Source organism: Glycine max, chromosome 11 (assembly GCF_000004515.6).
Source record: "Glycine max cultivar Williams 82 chromosome 11, Glycine_max_v4.0, whole genome shotgun sequence".
NCBI classification, from domain to species: domain Eukaryota; kingdom Viridiplantae; phylum Streptophyta; class Magnoliopsida; order Fabales; family Fabaceae; genus Glycine; species Glycine max.
This window is the reverse complement of record NC_038247.2, coordinates 32,084,004-32,102,307: the sequence shown is the minus strand read 5'-3', so window position 1 is coordinate 32,102,307 and position 18,304 is coordinate 32,084,004. Positions and strand designations below refer to the sequence as shown.

The 18,304-nt window shown below is 34.1% G+C and overlaps 2 protein-coding genes across 2 annotated transcripts; one reads left to right on the top strand and one right to left on the bottom strand.

Moving 5' to 3' along the window:
• Window positions 1-5,120: 5,120 nt before the first annotated feature.
• Window positions 5,121-6,038, bottom strand: LOC102664648 (uncharacterized). Its single transcript, XM_006591669.1, has one exon. The coding sequence runs from the start codon at window positions 6,036-6,038 to the stop codon at window positions 5,121-5,123; it is 918 nt and encodes a 305-aa protein (XP_006591732.1).
• A 534-nt stretch (window positions 6,039-6,572) lies between these two features.
• On the top strand, window positions 6,573-7,390 carry LOC102664524 (agamous-like MADS-box protein AGL80). Its single transcript, XM_006591668.1, has 2 exons — window positions 6,573-6,976; window positions 7,351-7,390. Exons 1-2 carry the CDS (start codon window positions 6,573-6,575, stop codon window positions 7,388-7,390), a joined length of 444 nt encoding a protein of 147 aa, XP_006591731.1.
• The last annotated feature ends 10,914 nt before the right edge of the window (window positions 7,391-18,304 follow it).

The window sequence follows — 18,304 nt, the reverse complement described above, 5'->3', positions numbered from 1 at the left end:
AAAGTTAAACTCTATTATTAAAAATAGTTTTATTTATTTATTTATTTTCAAATGAACTAATATGCAATAATTTATATAAATGTGTGTTATATTTAAATGATAATCATGAAATAATAAAATTAAAATTACAGAATTTATTTTAAAAATGTAGTTTATTTTTTAAATGCTTACCTTTTGAATTTGTTATTGTTTATTAATTATTATATTCTTTTAAATTAAAATATAATTTGTAACTCAATATATGATTTTTTTAAAAATATATAAATAATTAAAGAAAAAGAGTTTATATTAACATTAGTTATTTAAAAACCGATATCGTTAAGCACTTACATAAATTAAATTTAGTGTGATTTTAACATCGGTTATTTGAAAACCGATGTTGTTAAGCACTTACAACATCGATTTTCAAATAACCGATGTTAAAACTAAATTATTTTAACATCGGTTACTTGAAAACCGATGTCGTTAAGCACTTACAACATCGGTTTTCAAATAACCGATGTTAAAACAAAAAACCAATGTTGTAAGTGCTTAACGACATCGGTTTTCAAATAACTGATGTTAATAGGACGATGTTAAAACTCATTTTTTTTAGTAGTGAGGATTCCTAATGAGGAACCTGTGTTAAATTGTAGTGCAATATGTTGAACCTGTTTGAAACACAAGTATGAGGTCGTGGGTATTGTATAATTCATGAGCAGTGTTTGCGTGCAAAAATTGTTTTAGGGGTTGGACCTAAATCAGGAAGGTGAGACTTTAAGGGATTCTTCGGAGTCTAGACCTTGGGGATAAAGACACTCGATTTGAGTGCTGCTTTAAAGCCTATGTTGATCATATATGGTTTGAGCATTCTCGCAAAACAGAGTGACTTTGATTGGTCACCTTATGATTTTACTTAGTGAGAGTGACCTCACATATCCATTGTGTGGTGTTTCTTGTTATGTACTCCTAAGCTCCCCAGGATGGTTTTTTACTGACATGGTACCACATTGCATATAGGCTTGAGTCTTAGTATAATTGTTGCATAACTCTTGCTAATTGTTTATTGTGAAATTGATGAGTGTTATTACGTCTTGACCCAAGTGTGTGATTCACGTGTAATGTGATTGGTGATCGAAAAATGAATTTTAAATGATAAAGTGATGAAGTGACGTGAGTTGTATTAAGTTGAGCTATGTTATAAATACTTATATAATTTATTTGGATTACATCTTTGTTTATTTGTATTTTTTTAGAAATGTGATAACGCATTCCGTGTGTGCTATTTGTGTTTGGATCTTGTGATGATCTCAAACCTTATGTTCATGGGAGCAGATGACTAGGTGAATGACTTTAAAGAACCTCGTGCTAGAGGACGCTGAGACACAATGCTTTGATAGGATGTGACATTAAGGATAAGTTTTTATTTTAATTTCATGATGTTATTTTATTTTATTTTACCTCACTCATTTAACAAAATTTCTTTTGTTAACTTTGACGGTCTTGCTCTGAGCCGAATATGTATTTTTATAAGTTTTATTTGGCAATATTAAAGCGAATGTGAGCCTTTTACCCTTTTGAAATGCTTTTATTTAAATGTTTTTAAAAACTATTAATTAATTCTGTTTTTTTATTCATTTTATTATTAGTATATGTGTGTGTATGTATGGTAGAGGGTGTCACACTTAGCGTGCCTGGCCATATTCTTCAGCTGCTAAGAACTCACTTAGCATGATGTGTCGTGCTTAGTGAGTTCATTCCAGACCATCCATTTTCCTATCTAGATTTTTCATTCTCGCTAAACCTAATGCAAGGCCTAGCAAGTTGGTACGTACAAAGAAAACCACAATAAACGCAGACAAAATTAGTTTACCTTAAAATAGCAAGCTCCATGTGAAGGATAGTTGATCTGAGTGAGAGGAGAGGAAGTGATGGGTGAAAAGAAGGAGACAAGAGTAAGGAGAATGAAAATGAAAATGAAAAAGAAGTAAATAAGGGAAGAGTAGTTGGAAGTTGGAGGGTTTCGTGCAGTTAAGGCGTTGGCGCTCAGCGATTAGTGGCCGCTAAACGCATCAAGGGCGACGTCCCTTGGTATTTCCTCCATAATTTGAATTACCTGCGTGCTTAGCGAGGATGTCTCATTTAGCATGTGTGTCGCCAGTTGGGCACTGAGCACGCAGATGCACGCTTAGCGTGATAACATTGTCAGCCCAACCACCTTTTTGCTTCTTGCATCCTTGAAATCAATATATACAACTGTTGGGCTTATTTTATTTTTTATTTTTTTAAAACTACTAATAAAAGACAAAATTTTAAGAAAATGCTAGTTGCATCCCAGTAAGCGCTTAATTTATCGTCTTTAGCTAGACTTGTTAATCTTTCTTTTATGGATCGCTCAGGTAAACAACACTTGTTAATCTTTCTTACTGGCCTCCATTGTAAATTTTTAAACATTGTCCATTGACGATCCATCTTTTGTCCAATGTGCTTGCCGTAAGGTCCACCGATTCCACAACTCCATGGGGTCTTACTTCTTTGATCATGAGCGACCCTGACCACTTTGACTTCAGCTTTCCTAGAAATAGCCTGAGTCTTGAATTGAAGAGCAAGACTTGTTGGCTTGGCTAGAAGTTCTGTCTTTGTAGCTTCTTGTCATGATACACCTTTATCTTCTGCTTATAAATCTTGGATGATTCATAGGCGTTCATCCTCATTTTTTCTAACTCCAGCAATTGTAGCTTCCTCTTCTCTTCAGTTGCAACTTCATCAAAGTTCAGTAGTTTGAGGGCCCAATAGGCTTTGTACTTCAATTCCACTGATAGGTGGCATGCTTTCCCATAGACCATTTGAAATGGTGACATGCCTATGAGAGTCTTGAATGCAGTCCTGTAAGCCTAGAGAGCGTCATCCAGCTTCAAAGCCCAATCCTTTCTTGATGATGCGACAATCTTCTCAAGGATTTGCTTTAGCTCTTTATTTGAAACTTTTGCTTGGCCATTTGTCTAGGGATGATAAGGTGTAACCACCTTATGTCTGACATTGTAATGCTCCATAACCTTCTTCAGTTGTGCATTGCAGGAGTGTGTTTCCCCATCACTGATTAGGGCTCATGGTATTCCAAAACGGGAAAAGATGTTTTTCTTTAAGAATTTTATCACTACCCTGGCGTCATTCTTGGGAGTGGCTATAGCTTCCACCCACTTAGACATGTAATTAATAGCTACTGGGATATAGATATTCCCGTATGAAGATGGGAGAGGCCCCATGAAGTCGATCCCCCAGCAGTCAAAGATTTCTACCTCCATTATGTTTTGTAGAGGCATCTCATTCCTTATGGAAATCCCCATTGTTCTCTGGAATTTGTCACATCGACGCACGTGATGATGGGCGTCTTTGAAAATTGAGGGCTAAAAGAAACATGCTTGTAGCACCTTTGCTATTGTTCTATCTCCGTTGTGGTGACCGCCATATGGTGAAGTATGACAATGCCAAAGGATGCTCTGTGTTTCCTCCATCCTAACACACTTTCTCAGCAGATTGTCTGCTTCTAATATGAATAGATGTGGATCATCCCACACACAGAAGCGGACACCATGTAGAAATTTTTTCTGCTGACTTCAATTAAGCTCTTTGGGAATCATTCTTGTGGCTTTGTAGTTGGTCACATTAGCAAACCAAGGTCGTGTGGTGGCTTGTAAGAGGAACTCATCTGGAAATTCTCCCTTTACCTCGGGTTCTTCTTTAGTTACTTCTTCATTCTTCAACCGGGAGAGGTGGTCAGCCACCATATTCTTGGATCCCTTCTTGTCCTTGATGACTATATCAAACTCTTGTATGAGCAAGATCCATCTAATCAGCCTTGGTTTTGAATCTGCTTTGGTGAGAAGGTGCTTGATAGCGACATGATCAGTGAAGATCACCACCTTTGACCCCACCAAGTATGGCCTGAATTTTTCTAAGGGAAAGACAATGGCTAGCATTTTTTTCTCCGTGGTGGCATAATTCATTTTTGCTTCATTGAAAAATTTGCTAGCGTAATAAATGGCATGGAATGTTTTGTCTTGCCTTTGTCCCAGGACTGCGCCCACTGCATAATCACTGGCATCGCACATTAATTCAAATTCTTTACTCCAGTTAGGTGCGATCATCACTGGGGCGGTCGTGAGCTTGTCTTTTAGGGTCTAAAAGGCCACTGAACATTCTTCATCAAATTTGAAAACAACATCTTTGTTTAGCAGACTGCTCAACAGTCTTGCGATTTTGGAGAAATCATTGATGAATCTCATGTAGAACCATGCATGCCATAAGAAGCTCCTAATGCCTTCAAAATTTGATGGTGGTGGCAACTTCTCAATGATATCAATCTTGGCCCGGTCTACCTTAATCCCTCGGGCTGAAATTTTGTGTCCCAAGACTATGCCTTCTCGAACCATAAAATGACACTTCTCCCAGTTCAGAATTAGGTTTGTTTCCACACATCTTTGTAGCATCATCTCTAAATTCTTCAAGCAGCATTCAAATGAAGGCCCAAATATGGAGAAGTCATCCATGAATACCTCAATACTTTTGTCCACCATATCTACAAAAAATGGCCAACATGCACCTCTGAAATGTGGTAGGTGCATTACATAACCCAAATGGCATCCGTCTGTAGGAAAATACACCAAAAGGGCACGTGAAGGCCATCTTTTCCTTATCCTTGGGGTCCACAACAATCTAATTGTACCTAGAGTATCCATCTAAGAAGCAGTAATAAGCTTATCCCGCAAGCCTCTCCAACATCTGGTCCATGAAATCTAAAGGAAAATGATCTTTCCTTGTGGCTTCGTTGAGCTTGCAGTAATCGATGCATATTCTCTAGCCAGTGACAGTCCTTGTTGGGATTAGGTCATTCTTTTCATTCTGAATGGTTGTCATGCCCCCTTTCTTTGGTACCACATGAACTGGGCTTACCCAAGCACTGTCGTGGAAATGGGGTAGATAAGCCCAACCTCTAGAAGCTTAAGCACTTCTTTCCTCCCCTCTTCCTTCATTGATGGGTTGAGCCTTCTCTGGGGTTGTTTGACTGGTCTATAGTCTTCTTCCATTATTATCTTGTGCATGCAAAAGGCAGGGTTGATTCCTTTATGATCTGATATGTGTCACCCAATTGCTTCCCTGTGTCTCTTGAGGACCTCTACCAACTTGTTCTCTTCCTCTGCTATTAGCTCACTGCTTGTCACCACGGGCTTGGTCTCGTTCTCCTCCAAGAACACATACTTCAAATGGTTGGGTAGGATCTTCAGGTCTACCATGGTCTTCTCCGATGGACTCCTGCTTTTCAATTCTTCAAAACTAGTCCCCCCTATAGGAATGTTTTCTTCATGATCTAAGTCTTCCAAGCAAGCCCTTAGATCATTTTCCTCTTCACTGGTTAGACAATCCACAACATTGATCAAAGCTTTCTCTAGTGAATTTTGTGTGGTTTGGAGAGCACTGACGTCTTCTTTATCGACCTCCTCTACCTTGAAACACCTCTTATCTTCCCCTGGGTATTTAATTGTTTCGAAAAGATTGAAGGTTACCTTTTGGTCATCGATACTCATTTCCAGATTACCATTCCCCATATCTACCATGCAGTTGGCAGTCAACATGAAGGGTGTGCCTAGGATAAAAGGAATCTTCGCATCTTCTTCTATGTCCATGATGACAAAATCTACCGAGAAAGTAAAGTGGCGAACTTTGACCAGGACATCTTCCACTACCTCGTACAGTCTTGTGATTGATCGGTTTGCGAGCTGGAGCGTCATCTTGGTAGGGTCTATCATCATATTTTCAATTCTTCTACACATTGACAGGGGCATCAAGTAGATGCTTGCCCCTAAGTCAATGAGAGTCTTCCCTATTGACTCATTCACTATGGTGCAAGGGATTGTCTCGCTCTCGGGGTCTTTGAATTTCTTAGGCAGCTTCCTCTGTATCACTATACTGTAGTTGCCTCCCACCATAATGCTTTCATTGTCAATGTACTTCCCCTTCTTGGTGAGGATGTCCTTCATGAATTTGGTGTAGAGCGGCATCTGCTATAAGGCTTCCCCAAATGGCATGATTATTTCTAGCCTCTTAAATATCTCCAAGAAACGCTTGAAGTAGTGCTCCTTATTCTTCTTTGATGGCACTAAAGGATATGTGGGCTCCTTTAGAGGGGCTGGTGGCTTTTCTTTCCTAGCCTCTCGAGCTAGCTGACTTTTGGTCTTAGAGGTTAAGACCTTCTTCTCTTCTTCCTCTTTCTCTCATTCTTTGTCTGCCTTTCCTTCCTCAGATTGGTCTCTTTCAACTTTCTCTTCTTCTCCTTGTGCTCTCCTCTGGCTTCTAGAAGTATTCTTTGCAATTCAAACTACAAGCGCTGTCAAATTCATCTGCCAAATTATGGAAAGCGCTGGCTGGAGGTTAATGACCTAATTAAATTAAATGTATTGTTATGCTGTTGGTGGTGTACAAAATTCATCATGTTCTATATAAAGAAAGAATGTTGGTGGCAATGGAAAATCACAACAAATCACTCTTTTTCAATTTTCTTTTTTGTTTCTCCTCCTTTTTCTTGTTATTATATGATGACTAGAAAAAAGGTGAAACTTACATTAATAACGAATGATGCTGCAAGGAGGGAAACATACAAGAAAAGGAAGAAACAAATGCTGAAGAAGGTTGAGGAACTCAACACCCTTTATGGAATTGAAGCATGTGCCATAGTTTATGGCCACAATGATCTAGATCGAGCCAGAGTTTTGGCCATCCCATTGGGGGAATGGGGAGTCCAAAGGGTGGTGGAAAAGCTCAGGATCATGCCTGAATTGGAAAGAAGCAAGAAGATGGTGAACCAAGCAGGTTTCATTGGACAAAGAATCCTGAAGGGTAACGAGCAAGTGATGAAGCTTATGAAGGACAATAGGGAAAAAGACCAAAGCCCTATTCTATCACTACTAAACACTACTAAAAAAAGGATTTTTTTACGACGGTTAATAAATGCATTTAACGACGGTTATCAACCGTCATTGTTTAAAATGTCGTTAAAACGAAATCGATTTTTACGACAGTTATTATAATAACCATCTTTGAATGTAGGAATCTTTCAAAGACGATTATTAGTTAATAACTGTCATTGTATGCTGTGTCAGAGTTTACATTCAAAGACAGTTATTTACTAATAATCGTCTTTGAACTGTGTGTCAGAATAGGCATTCAAAGACGATTATTAGCCAATAACCATCTTTGAAAGGTGTGTCAGACTTTACAATCAAAGACGGTTATTTGCTAATAACCGTCTTTGAATGCTGTGTCAAAATAGGCATTTAAAGATGGTTATTTGCTAATAACTGTCTTTGAATGCAGTGCCTTTCAAAGACTGTTAATTGTTATTAACCGTCTTTGAATGTTGTGCCAAATTTTAGATGGAACAGTACAATAAACAAGTTTACCACAAATAACCATATATGTTGAATCATCGTCAACCAGTTTCAACTATTAGTATGTTATATCCAATAAGATGAATTTGACTAGTATGAACTCAATAACAAAAATTGGAGCTAAGAGTAGAAGTGTATAATACATTTACAACAAAAAATGATTTAGTCTTACTTGAGTCATGTTTGGTGCAAAAACCATTGCAATATTACGTGCATTCATGTTGTTCAAGTTTTCCATTTGAGCAACATCTGCCATTAAGTTTATTGCCCAATCTAGCAAAGCAGCTTCTGTTGGAGGAAGAAGCCTCACAAGCTGAGCACATTCTTCTTCTGACGAAAGAGGGTCCAATACTCCAGTTGGTAGTTCTCTAAACCAAGCCTATGAAGGAACAGAAACACATAAAAATTAATGAAATAATCTCTTTAATATAGTTTCCATAATGAGTTAGTGCCTTAGTGGCCTCTTTAATGCATCCACCACTCAGCCCCATGGTTAAAAAAGGAAAACAATTAACATTACTGTATTTATTAAATAAACAATTAACATTAGTGTATTTATTAAATTCACCTCGACAACTTTCAAATAAGAGAACAGACCAAATAAATCTCAAAATAGATAGGGAAAGAAAAGGAAGAGTGATTTTGAATAGGAAAAAATAATAATACCTTTATGAGACCTGCCAAGTAGTGCACATCAATGCCATCTGGTACTTCACCTCTGTTTAATTATTCCCTCACAAACTTCTCTTGACCATTTTAAGCATTAATTTTGAAGATTCCTTCAGCCTGGATGTATACATTTAAGTTTCAAGTTTCAATTTAAAGATTCAAGCCTAATTTAAATTAAACAATCAATCATACAAAAGGTTTCTGGTCAAATCAGAAGCAAACATGGTCAAATAATGTACAAATTGTTTATCCACGAACTCACATTATCTGTTCAAGAAGCATATTAATAATTCAAAACACCTTTAGATTGTCACCAACAAGGCACGAAAAGACATAGGAGCTAGGATAAATACCTGCAGACCTCCTTGTGCATACAAATGTCTTTGCATGAACAACAGTATTGTAGGTACACTATTCCCTCTGGCATCAAAAGAAAACAACAACGATTCTGTTGAAACTAAACTAATTAGTCCACAAAATTTTAACATATAGGAAAAAATTAATTATTTTTGCTGCTTATCTTGTTTTTCTCTATTAAATACTCCTTTAATAACTTTGCCGAAACAAAGTGTTAGTATATGAGTATTAAAAGTTGTATATTAGAAGGGAAAAATATTTTGTTTACAAGTTGATATATTTTAATTTTCTGGCAAACAGAAAAGAATGAAAACATAAAATAAGTGAAGAAATGAAAGAAAGAAAAAACAATGAAATCATAAACATATTATAAAAATATATACAAGAGATATATATAAATCATTAAAATTATAAATATGGGGTGGAGTGAAGTTTTTAAATAAATTTAGAGTTTAGTGTCATATAAATAAAACTAAATGTAATAACATAAATTTTTTTACTTTACAATACATAAACATTAATCTCACAAATTATCCTCTTAAAAAAAGAAAAAAAACTAATTGCTTAAGTATATTATTGTGTGCTAACATATAAATTATAATTCCATTGAAGCCTCTAGTCTTGCACTATCAACTGCAGGCCCAATTCCTGACAAACATATATTGTGCCAGAAAAAAGGACCAAAAACATTTCTGCAAGCCCAATTCCCACGGTCTTTAAGCTATTTGATTGATTAAAGTGGTATAGAATTATAAATAAAAATGAAAAAACTTACAAAGACGTTGATTAGTAAAAAAAATCTAAGAGCTAAAAATAGAAACTTAAAAAAATTTAGGAACTAAAAAATATAATAAATCTTAAAAAATTTAAAGTTTAAGTTTGACATGCTATTTGTTAAACTTATTTTAAGGTGTAACACTTTTTATACATTCAAAAATTATATTTAAATTTTTATTTTTAAGATTAAATTATTACTGATTTATACATTCAAGAACCAAAAAGTAATTAACCCTAAAATAATTTACACCAACTACTAAAGCTTAAATGCTAAAAAAATTCTATACAAGCCAATGTTCACGTGTTACTTGCATTCTTATTTTTAAATTGGCTTTTGAAATTTACTCGATGTGCAATCAGTGGTGGGAGTACTATCTATTGTTTTTAACTTGTTTCAAATCCTACACGATAACTTAATAGACAATACTTTTGGATTACTAGATTTATATCAGTTGGTTCGTGTCTTGGTTAACTTTTTAATTTCTATAAAATAAACATGATTTGGTTTGGGTTTTTATTTTTTGTACTGCTACTTTTTTAGTCCTGCTCGTAGTACGTATCATTGAGTGCAACACTAATAACAACTGTTTATATACATTGTTTAATTTTAGCCAACATATATTTTTTCAGTTTTTTGAGAAATAAAAATAATAAAACAAGTAAAACTTAAGTTTTAGTCCTACCGAAAATATATACTTTTAGTAGCTTTTATAAAGCAAAAGAAAATCACTTGACAAAAATGATTTCTCTCTCAACCTCCCTCTCTTTATTTAGGCAAAAACACCAAAAATGGTCACTTTTACATTTTATTTACCAAATAGGGGCTGTTTTGCAATTATTTACCTGGGGAGTCTGTTTTTTTATTACAAAGCGCCCCCAGGAAGGCGCTTTCATGGAGCACGCGACACGTGGCACAGCGCGGCGCACGAGGCAGCAGCAGGGTAGTGCCTCTAACGAAGGCGCGTCTGGTAGCGCCCTGCCGCTGGGCGCGACTGGTAGTGCCCCTGACGCGGGCACGACCCAGGCGCCTATGTATTTTTTAAATATATTTTAATAAATTAAGCTGATTAACGATTAAATAACTTAAAAAAATATTTGTCATTTAATTAAGTTTTCTAATTTACGACGAAACTCAATTAAATTGTCATTTAATTAAGTTTTCTATGGTATAATATGAATTTTATAACTTTATAAAATATGAAATTTCCAGGTTATGATCTTTTGTTTCTTCAAAAAAAAAAAAGTTATGATCTTTTGGAACTTTATAGCATATAACAGATGACTCATTGAATTGATAAGTAAAACATTGATTCAGTATGTTAGTTGAGTTTAAACGTCTCTTAACATTAAAAAAAAAAGAAATTAGATTTAGACCCACTAAAAAAATACATTTTCTCCCAGACTCAACGGAACTGGGAAGGGGGGTGTGTATTTTTTTTTTAATTTAAATGTTTAATTTTGTTAAAATACAATTTTTGTTCCTCTATTCTCTTATATTTGTACTTTTAGTCCCATTATTTTTTAATGGAGATATTTTATTTTTCACTTTTAAAAAATCAACAATTTTAATTTTTGTGATCAATTTTAAATGTTGACATAAGTATTCTATAAACCTTAAGTGATAACTATTTATTTATTATGTACATGTCAAATATTTTTTAAAATTATTTAATCGTTAATCAGCTTAATTTATTAAAATATATTTAAAAAATACATAGGCGCCTGGGTCGTGCCCGCGTCAGGGGCACTACAAGTCGCGTCCGCGTTAGGGGCACTACCAGTCGCGCCCAGCGGCAGGGCGCTACCAGACGTGCCCGCGTCAGGGGCGCTACCCTGCTGCTGCCTCGTGCGCCGCGCTGTGCCACGTGTCGCATGCTCCATGGAAGCGCCTTCCTGGGGGGCGCTTTGTAATAAAAAAATAGACCCCCCAGGTAAATAATTGCAAAACAGCCCCTATTTGGTAAATAAAATGTAAAAGTGACCCTTTTTGGTGTTTTTGCCCTTTATTTATAGGCAAAATGCTTTTTTTCTTCTACAATGAGTCTGTGCCTGTCCAACTAACCAAACTAACTCCCTCACTAACAGACAACTAACTGATCACTAATGGCTATCTTTCAGCTTGCCTTTTTGTTTACAAGTTAATAATATGCACCACCAACAACTGTACTGTAGGATGAGAAATGTACCTTGTAGGAATTGCAATCTGCTCCCACTCTAAGCTATTGACCCTTTCGATATGCATCCGCAAAATGTTTTTAAGTCCCATAATGACACAGGATTTTTAAGAATATAGCAAGGAGGAATATTCTAATTAACTATTAAGCCAGACATCTTCCCTTATTATAGAAAACACAAAACATATTTGTACAAAATTTATTTTTCTTAAGGCAAAAAGTAATATCTATTGCACATAAGCCAAGAAGCAAAAGTTATCACAGGAGTACTTTGCTTTTTCTGATTTATCACAAGGATAAAACTGCTTTAGCTGCCATATCTTACCTTAGACCTAGATCACTTACGCAAGTTGTGAAAAACCAGCCTTGTGTGCAACTGTAACTCGAGTATATAATCTGCAACCAAAAGGAAAAGGATTGATCAATGATCACAGTACATTATTAACTAAAATCTATTATATCATTTTTAGGAGAGATATGGTATCTACACTACTAAAAAACTGCCTTTTCACGTCGCGGTATCTACATCGGTTATAAAAAAAAACCGATGTAGTACATAATACGGTGGCATTTTTGTAATTCAAATCAATTATATGACGCGTTAACGACGGTTTTTTATAAAAACCGTCTTTGATCCCAAAGGTCTTTTTTAATTATTTTATTTACTTTCTCTTTCATTTCACAAGTGAACCTACAGCTAAAAAGCTTCAAGAAATGGAATGCTCCTGAGGAGAACTGCAGAGAAGGACGGCGAGGAAGATTGAAGTTCTTTTTGGAGAAAGAAAATCAAGAAACACAACAACCACACCCTAAAGAAGGGAACGCTCCAGAGAAGAACCCTCACTGTGTCGCTGTGGTGTTGCCAGGGAAGGACGCAGGGGGGCGTCAATTTCTTTTGTTGTTGTGGTGTTGTCAGAGCAGAAGCCCGTTGAGGCCGCACGACACAGAGTGGAGAAGACCATGAAGCGGTAACCTCTCTCTCTATTTCCCCCCTTTACACTTTTACTTAGGGTTAGGTTTCTCTCTCTCTCTCTCTCTCCAATTCTTTAGGTTTTTCTTTCTGTTTCTTCCTTTTCATTCAAATTTTAGGTTTTTCTTTGTGTAACTATTTCTTCTCCGCTCCAAAACCTAAAGTCCCCCCTCCTTTTCAATTTCCCCAATCTTTTGAAATCTTTCTTCGGACCCTAAAAACATCTTTCCCCGATTTTCGTTTCCCTTTTGGAAATGCACTGTTTAAATTTAATTATTTTGCTTAATTTTCAGGTTCTTCTGAAAAGATGTCTCGTGTGTATGTTGGTAACTTGGATTCAGGAGTCACCGAGAGAGATGTCAAAGACGAATTCCGTGTTTTCGGAGTTATTCGGAGGTAAATTAACACGCTTTAATATCTTACCCTCTCAATTTCGTTTTGGATACTTCTATTTCTCTGTTTTGGTTGCTATGATTTTTGTTTTGTTTTGCTGATTAGGTTTATTTTGAAAAGAATATTGATTTTGTGTTAAATGGATATTATGTTGTAGACGCATTAAATTTTCCCCCTCAAATTTGTTTGGGACACTTCAATTTCTCAGTTCTTTGTTGAAGGGATTTTTCTTCTTCTTTTGCTATGTATTTTTTTTTTAAGTTGATTTTGTGTTTAATAGATACTATGTGCCTGGATCATTAGTGAAAGTGCAAATTCATTTTTAGTTATTATAAGATTGCATTCTTCTGTGCACTAATGTGGGTTTGAATAGCCTGTCCACAAAATTTTGAAAGTGCAAATTCATTTTTAGTTATTATAAGATTGCTTGCTGGTGGTAAAATAATCTGCTAATTGCTTTAAAAGCTTCGAAAATGCTTATTGCTTCCTATATGATAGATATAAAACCACTAATGAGTTTTAGTTTATGAGCCTTATTATTTGAGTTGGTCATTGATGTGGTCATTGATGATGCTAATCTCCAACTCCAAACTGACTTTATGTCAAACCTGTTACCTTGAAAAAAAGGATGTTATATGTGCTTGTTATCATGTTCTTTGGGATCATGCTTCGGTTCAATTGTCTTTTGTTTGGTTTGATTTTTTTTTTTTTTGTCAATGTCCAGACACAACAGTATAATCACTACTGTCTAGTCTTCACATGCAGTTTTATTTTTGTACGTGCAAATAAATGAGTCGTCATGTGACCTTGGAGAACTTGGGTAATCATTATGGATTATGAGTGGTTCGATTTTCAAAATGTGGTTATTAGTTTAATAAATGATTTTTTTTTTGGTGAGGTTACCTCATGTATTATTAGTTTTTTATTCATTGTTTCGTTTCTTATTAGTTTTTTTTTTAAAATTATTCATTTGGTCCCTATAATTTCATAAATTTTTATTTTTTTAGTTCATATAGTTTGAAAGTGATTATTTTAGTTCTTATAATTTATATTTTAATTCTCTTTTAGTTCATGTAATTTAAAAGTGATTTTTTTAGTTCTTATATTTTGTATTTTAATTTCTTTTTAATTTATATAGTTTGAAAGCGGTCTTTTTAGTCCCTATACTTTATATTTTAATTTCCTTTTAGTCCTTACTATCAAAATATATGAGTAATATTATCAATCACAATTAATTACAAAAATATTAGAAAGTAATTCGTAACTAATTTATCACAAGATAATTTGTAATAAAAAAGTACTTGATAATTTATAACTAATTTGTAGCTAATTATTTTTATATATTTTTCGTAATAAAGACTAAAAGATAATTAAAATATAAATTATAGGAACTAAAAAGATCACTTTCAAACTATAAGAACTAAAAAAAATTAAAATACAAACTATAAAGACTAAAATGAACACTTTTAAACTGTAAGGACTAAAAAAGAATTAAAATGTAAACTATAAGGATTAAAAAAACCACTTTCAAACTATAAAGACTAAAAAAACCACTTTCAAACTATATGGACTAAAAAGGTAAGAATCATTAAACTATAAGAATCAAATGAGTAATTTAACTTTTTTTTATTACGATATTAATACCAAATTTACTCATAAAAAATAATGAGAAATCTTAGTTGGAAACCATAAAAGTACAAATGATAAGTATTTTCCTTCTAATACAATTTATTCAATATCCAAAAACTAACCAGAAATTTTAGACCTTTCATGAGTTATCAACTTATTAGATAATAACAAGGTTTTATTTGTTCTGAAAAGAACAAATAGAAGGTTTTATTTAAATGGAAGTTGCAGTATCAAGATTGATGAATTTAAAAAAAATAAGAAAAGGATACAAGAAATGGAGTTCATCAGTCTCAATGGCGGTTACAATATTTCCAATATATATCATGATATTTGTGGTGAGATTTCAAAACCTTCATAATACGTACGTAAATGATTTAATGTGTTGCCGTGCCAATAAATTTTTTTTTGGGTTGACACAAATTCTACATCACCTTTACAAATAATCAATAAACAATGAGATAAATCCTACGTCATCTTTAAAAACAATCAATAAACAATAGAATAAATCTTCAATAGAAGAATTTACATATATTTATATATTTATAGATCGTACAGGTTAAAATAATCATATGTACTGTTTTTTTTATTATAATATTAATGTGATTTTTTATATGTGTATTGTACAAAAAGAAAATTGAGTAAAAGAAAAAAAAATAGTCTCCATTGAAAGTCAAAGGTATTATGATATGCCGATCTTTAAAAATGGAGATACATGTGACAAATTAAGGTTTTAATATAGAAATAAAAGGAAGGAAAGACCAATGAGGTATGATACTTTAATAGGTAATCTTGTTCCTTAAACATGCGGTTATAAATTCAATCTCTAACATGTGCATATAAAAAAAAATTATTAAGAGAAATTAATTCCTCAAATGAGAAACACGACTTGTGCATTTTATTTTAAAAAAATAATGTTAGTTTTTATTTTATATTTACATAATGGATGCATTTGTTATTTTGTTTTGTATTTTATCAACTTAAACTTTTTATTCGTTGTGTGAAAGCTAGGATGAGGTGTTAGCTAGATTTATTTGCAAACCCAAAAAAATTTCTACCATGTAATATGTAATAGGTCTTCATCAAATTATAGTTACGCCTCGAAGAGGTTTCAATCCCTTTAACAAAATTAGATTAGTTAAATGTAGAACTATCAAAATAGGTCGTCTAACTCAATTCAGAGGGAAAGACATGAAAATCGAGTTGGTCTGACCTAATTTTTATAGGTCACATATTCACTTGTTTGATCTGTCGGATCAAACTAATTTATTTTTTTATTGCATTAGTTTATATGTATTTTAAAAGAAAAGAAAATTAATTATTAGATTGAATAGACTCGATAATTTTCGGGCTTGTATTTCACATATTTGGCTTAACTCATCTAGCCTATTGGGTCAAGCCAAATTGACAAGATTCTTTTCAAGTCTTGAATTAAAGTTCCAATCCATTGTATGTGGGAGTAGTTCGACAACTCTAGTTAAGTAGCTTTCATAAAAACTAAACAACACTTTTTTTTTCACTCTAAAAAACTAGTTTTAGTTTTCTTTGTTACAAATGAGAGAAAGAAAATAAATAAACCACTAAAAAGAAAAACTACTCAACTCCCCTTGGAAACAAGACTACTTAGTTTAGTTGGCTAGGATTTAATTTATATCAGATTTTAAATATTTTATTTATCACTTTAATTTGTAGCAGATCAAATTCTGATAAGGGAAATGCTAGGTGCACCCAGCAATATTGCTGGTGCACCCAGCAATTTATTAAAAGTACTATTTTACCCTTCATTAAAAAAGTTTAAAACATTACCTCTTCTTTCCCGGAATCACTTCTTGCTTCTGCTTTTCTTTCTTTTCTTTCCTCTTCCACGAGCCTTCTCTTCCACCGCGAGCCCAGCTACTGCTTCTTTCGCTTGGACGCCATTACTGTTTGAGGTAAGTTTCGTTAACCTTCCATTTGCTTTTATTATGCAGTGTGTAGTTGTAGCATTAGGCTAGGTTAAAAGAACCTTAGGTTAGCGGAACCATAGGGTAGAAGACGAGAGCAGGAGGTGCCGGAAAAAATTGGGAAGAGGGCTGACGGCAAGGCTTCCGGAAGAACCTGTTCCGGAAACTTTCCGGAAGAAGTGTTCTTCCGGAAGAAACCAAACGTTTTCCGGAAGAACCCTTCTTCCGGAAACTTTCCGGAAGAAGGGTTCTTTCGGAAAACGTTTGGGATTTCCGGAAGAAGTTTCCGGAAGAAGTGTTCTTCCGGAATAAGTCCGGAAGAACAATTCTTTTGGAAAGTGTTTTTTTTTTTAAAAAAAACAAATTCGTTTGTTTTTTTTTAAATGAATTATTATATTTTTGTTGATTATTTTGTTTTTGAAATTTTATGAAAAATGAGATTTGGGTTTTTGATGTCATGTTTATTTTTATAATTTTAATTGTGTATTTTTATTAAATATTAATTTATAAATTATTTATTTTTTTGTTTATAAAAGAAGTTGTGTTTGTTTTTGTTTATTGTTTATTTTTTTAAATTAGTATTTTTTGTTTATAAATGAAGTTGTTTTTTTTATAAATAAAGTTGTGTGTGTTTGGGAATTTTTTTTTAAAAATACTAGTTTTTTTTTATAAATGATGTAAATTAAGTTGTTTATTTAATTATAAATGAAGTATTTTTTTTTAAAAAAATAAAGTTGTGGATGTTTACTAATTAATTATTTTTACATTAGTTGTGTTTTTTTTAAAATTAAGTTGTGGATATTTTTTAATTAATTAATTAATTAATTTTACATTAGTTGTGTTTTTTTTAATGAAGTTGTGTTTTTTTAAATGAAGTTGTGTTTTTTTTAAAATGAAGTTGTTTATTTTTTTTTAAATTAAGTTGTGCATGTTTAGTAATAATTTTTTTTACATTAGTTGTGTTTTTTTTTTATAAATGAAGTTGTTTAATTTTTTTTTTTTAAAATTAGGTTGTGTATGTTTTAAAATAATTTGATTTAAGTTAGTCTTATTTGTTTATAAATAAAGTTGTTTTTTTTATAAAGAAATTTGTGTATATTTTGACAAAAAAAATACGTGTTCGACATGATTTACAGATCATGGCCAGAACACGAGGTATAGGTCGTGCCATAGGTAGACTTGTAGGCAGAGATAAACCTGATGACCAGGATGCAGCTGATGTTCCCGAGGGGCGTAGGCCTACTGCCTCAGCCCGTAGGCAACGGGTTCATCAGATGACTACGGACGCACATGACATGACTGACGATGTCCCTGATGTGGCTGCGGAGGCACCTGAGTTGCGTGCGGACGTATAGGGTGCTGATCGTGCTGAGGGATCAGATGCTGATGATACTGCTGAGGGATTACCTGGTGGGCCACGTGACCCGTCAGTGCTGACATCATTTGCGGACCACGTTGCACATGTTGTTTGGAGTGGACAGGTATTTTAATTTGTTAATTTTTTTATCATTGTTGATTTATTTGTTTGTCATTAATTTTTTTTAATAATTGTATAATTTGTACTTCAAATCAGGAACGTCCTGATTTGAAGTTAGTGTCACATGGGAGGAAGGTGACACTGATTGGGAGGCCAGTGCCTGAGATTGAAGGCCTGGTGGGTGCCACAGGATTAAGTCCACTGATCGATTGTTCAGTTACTACTGGCGATCCTGGACTGATATCCGCATTCGTAGAGAGGTGGCACAGTAAGACTAGCACCTTCCACCTTCCGGTAGGAGAGCTGACGATCACATTGGATGATGTGTCGTCACTCCTTCATTTGCCCATCTCTGGTGCCTTGCACAGTTTCCATGCTCTTTCTACGGAGGAGGCCAAATTTATGCTGATAGAGTTGCTGGAGGTGTCTGCCGAGGAGGCCAGAGCGTAGACAGCACTCACACGTGGGGCATATGTACGACTAGGATGGGTTCG

Bases quoted from the DNA above. Each gene is read 5' to 3' on its own strand.
- LOC102664524 (XM_006591668.1), top strand. From the start codon at position 6,573: ATGACTAGAAAAAAGGTGAAACTTACATTAATAACGAATGATGCTGCA. The intron at 6,977-7,350 runs GTTAATAAATGC...CTTTGAATGCAG, and splicing joins AAAAGGATTTTTTTACGACG to TGCCTTTCAAAGACTGTTAA.
- LOC102664648 (XM_006591669.1), bottom strand. From the start codon at position 6,038: ATGCCGCTCTACACCAAATTCATGAAGGACATCCTCACCAAGAAGGGG.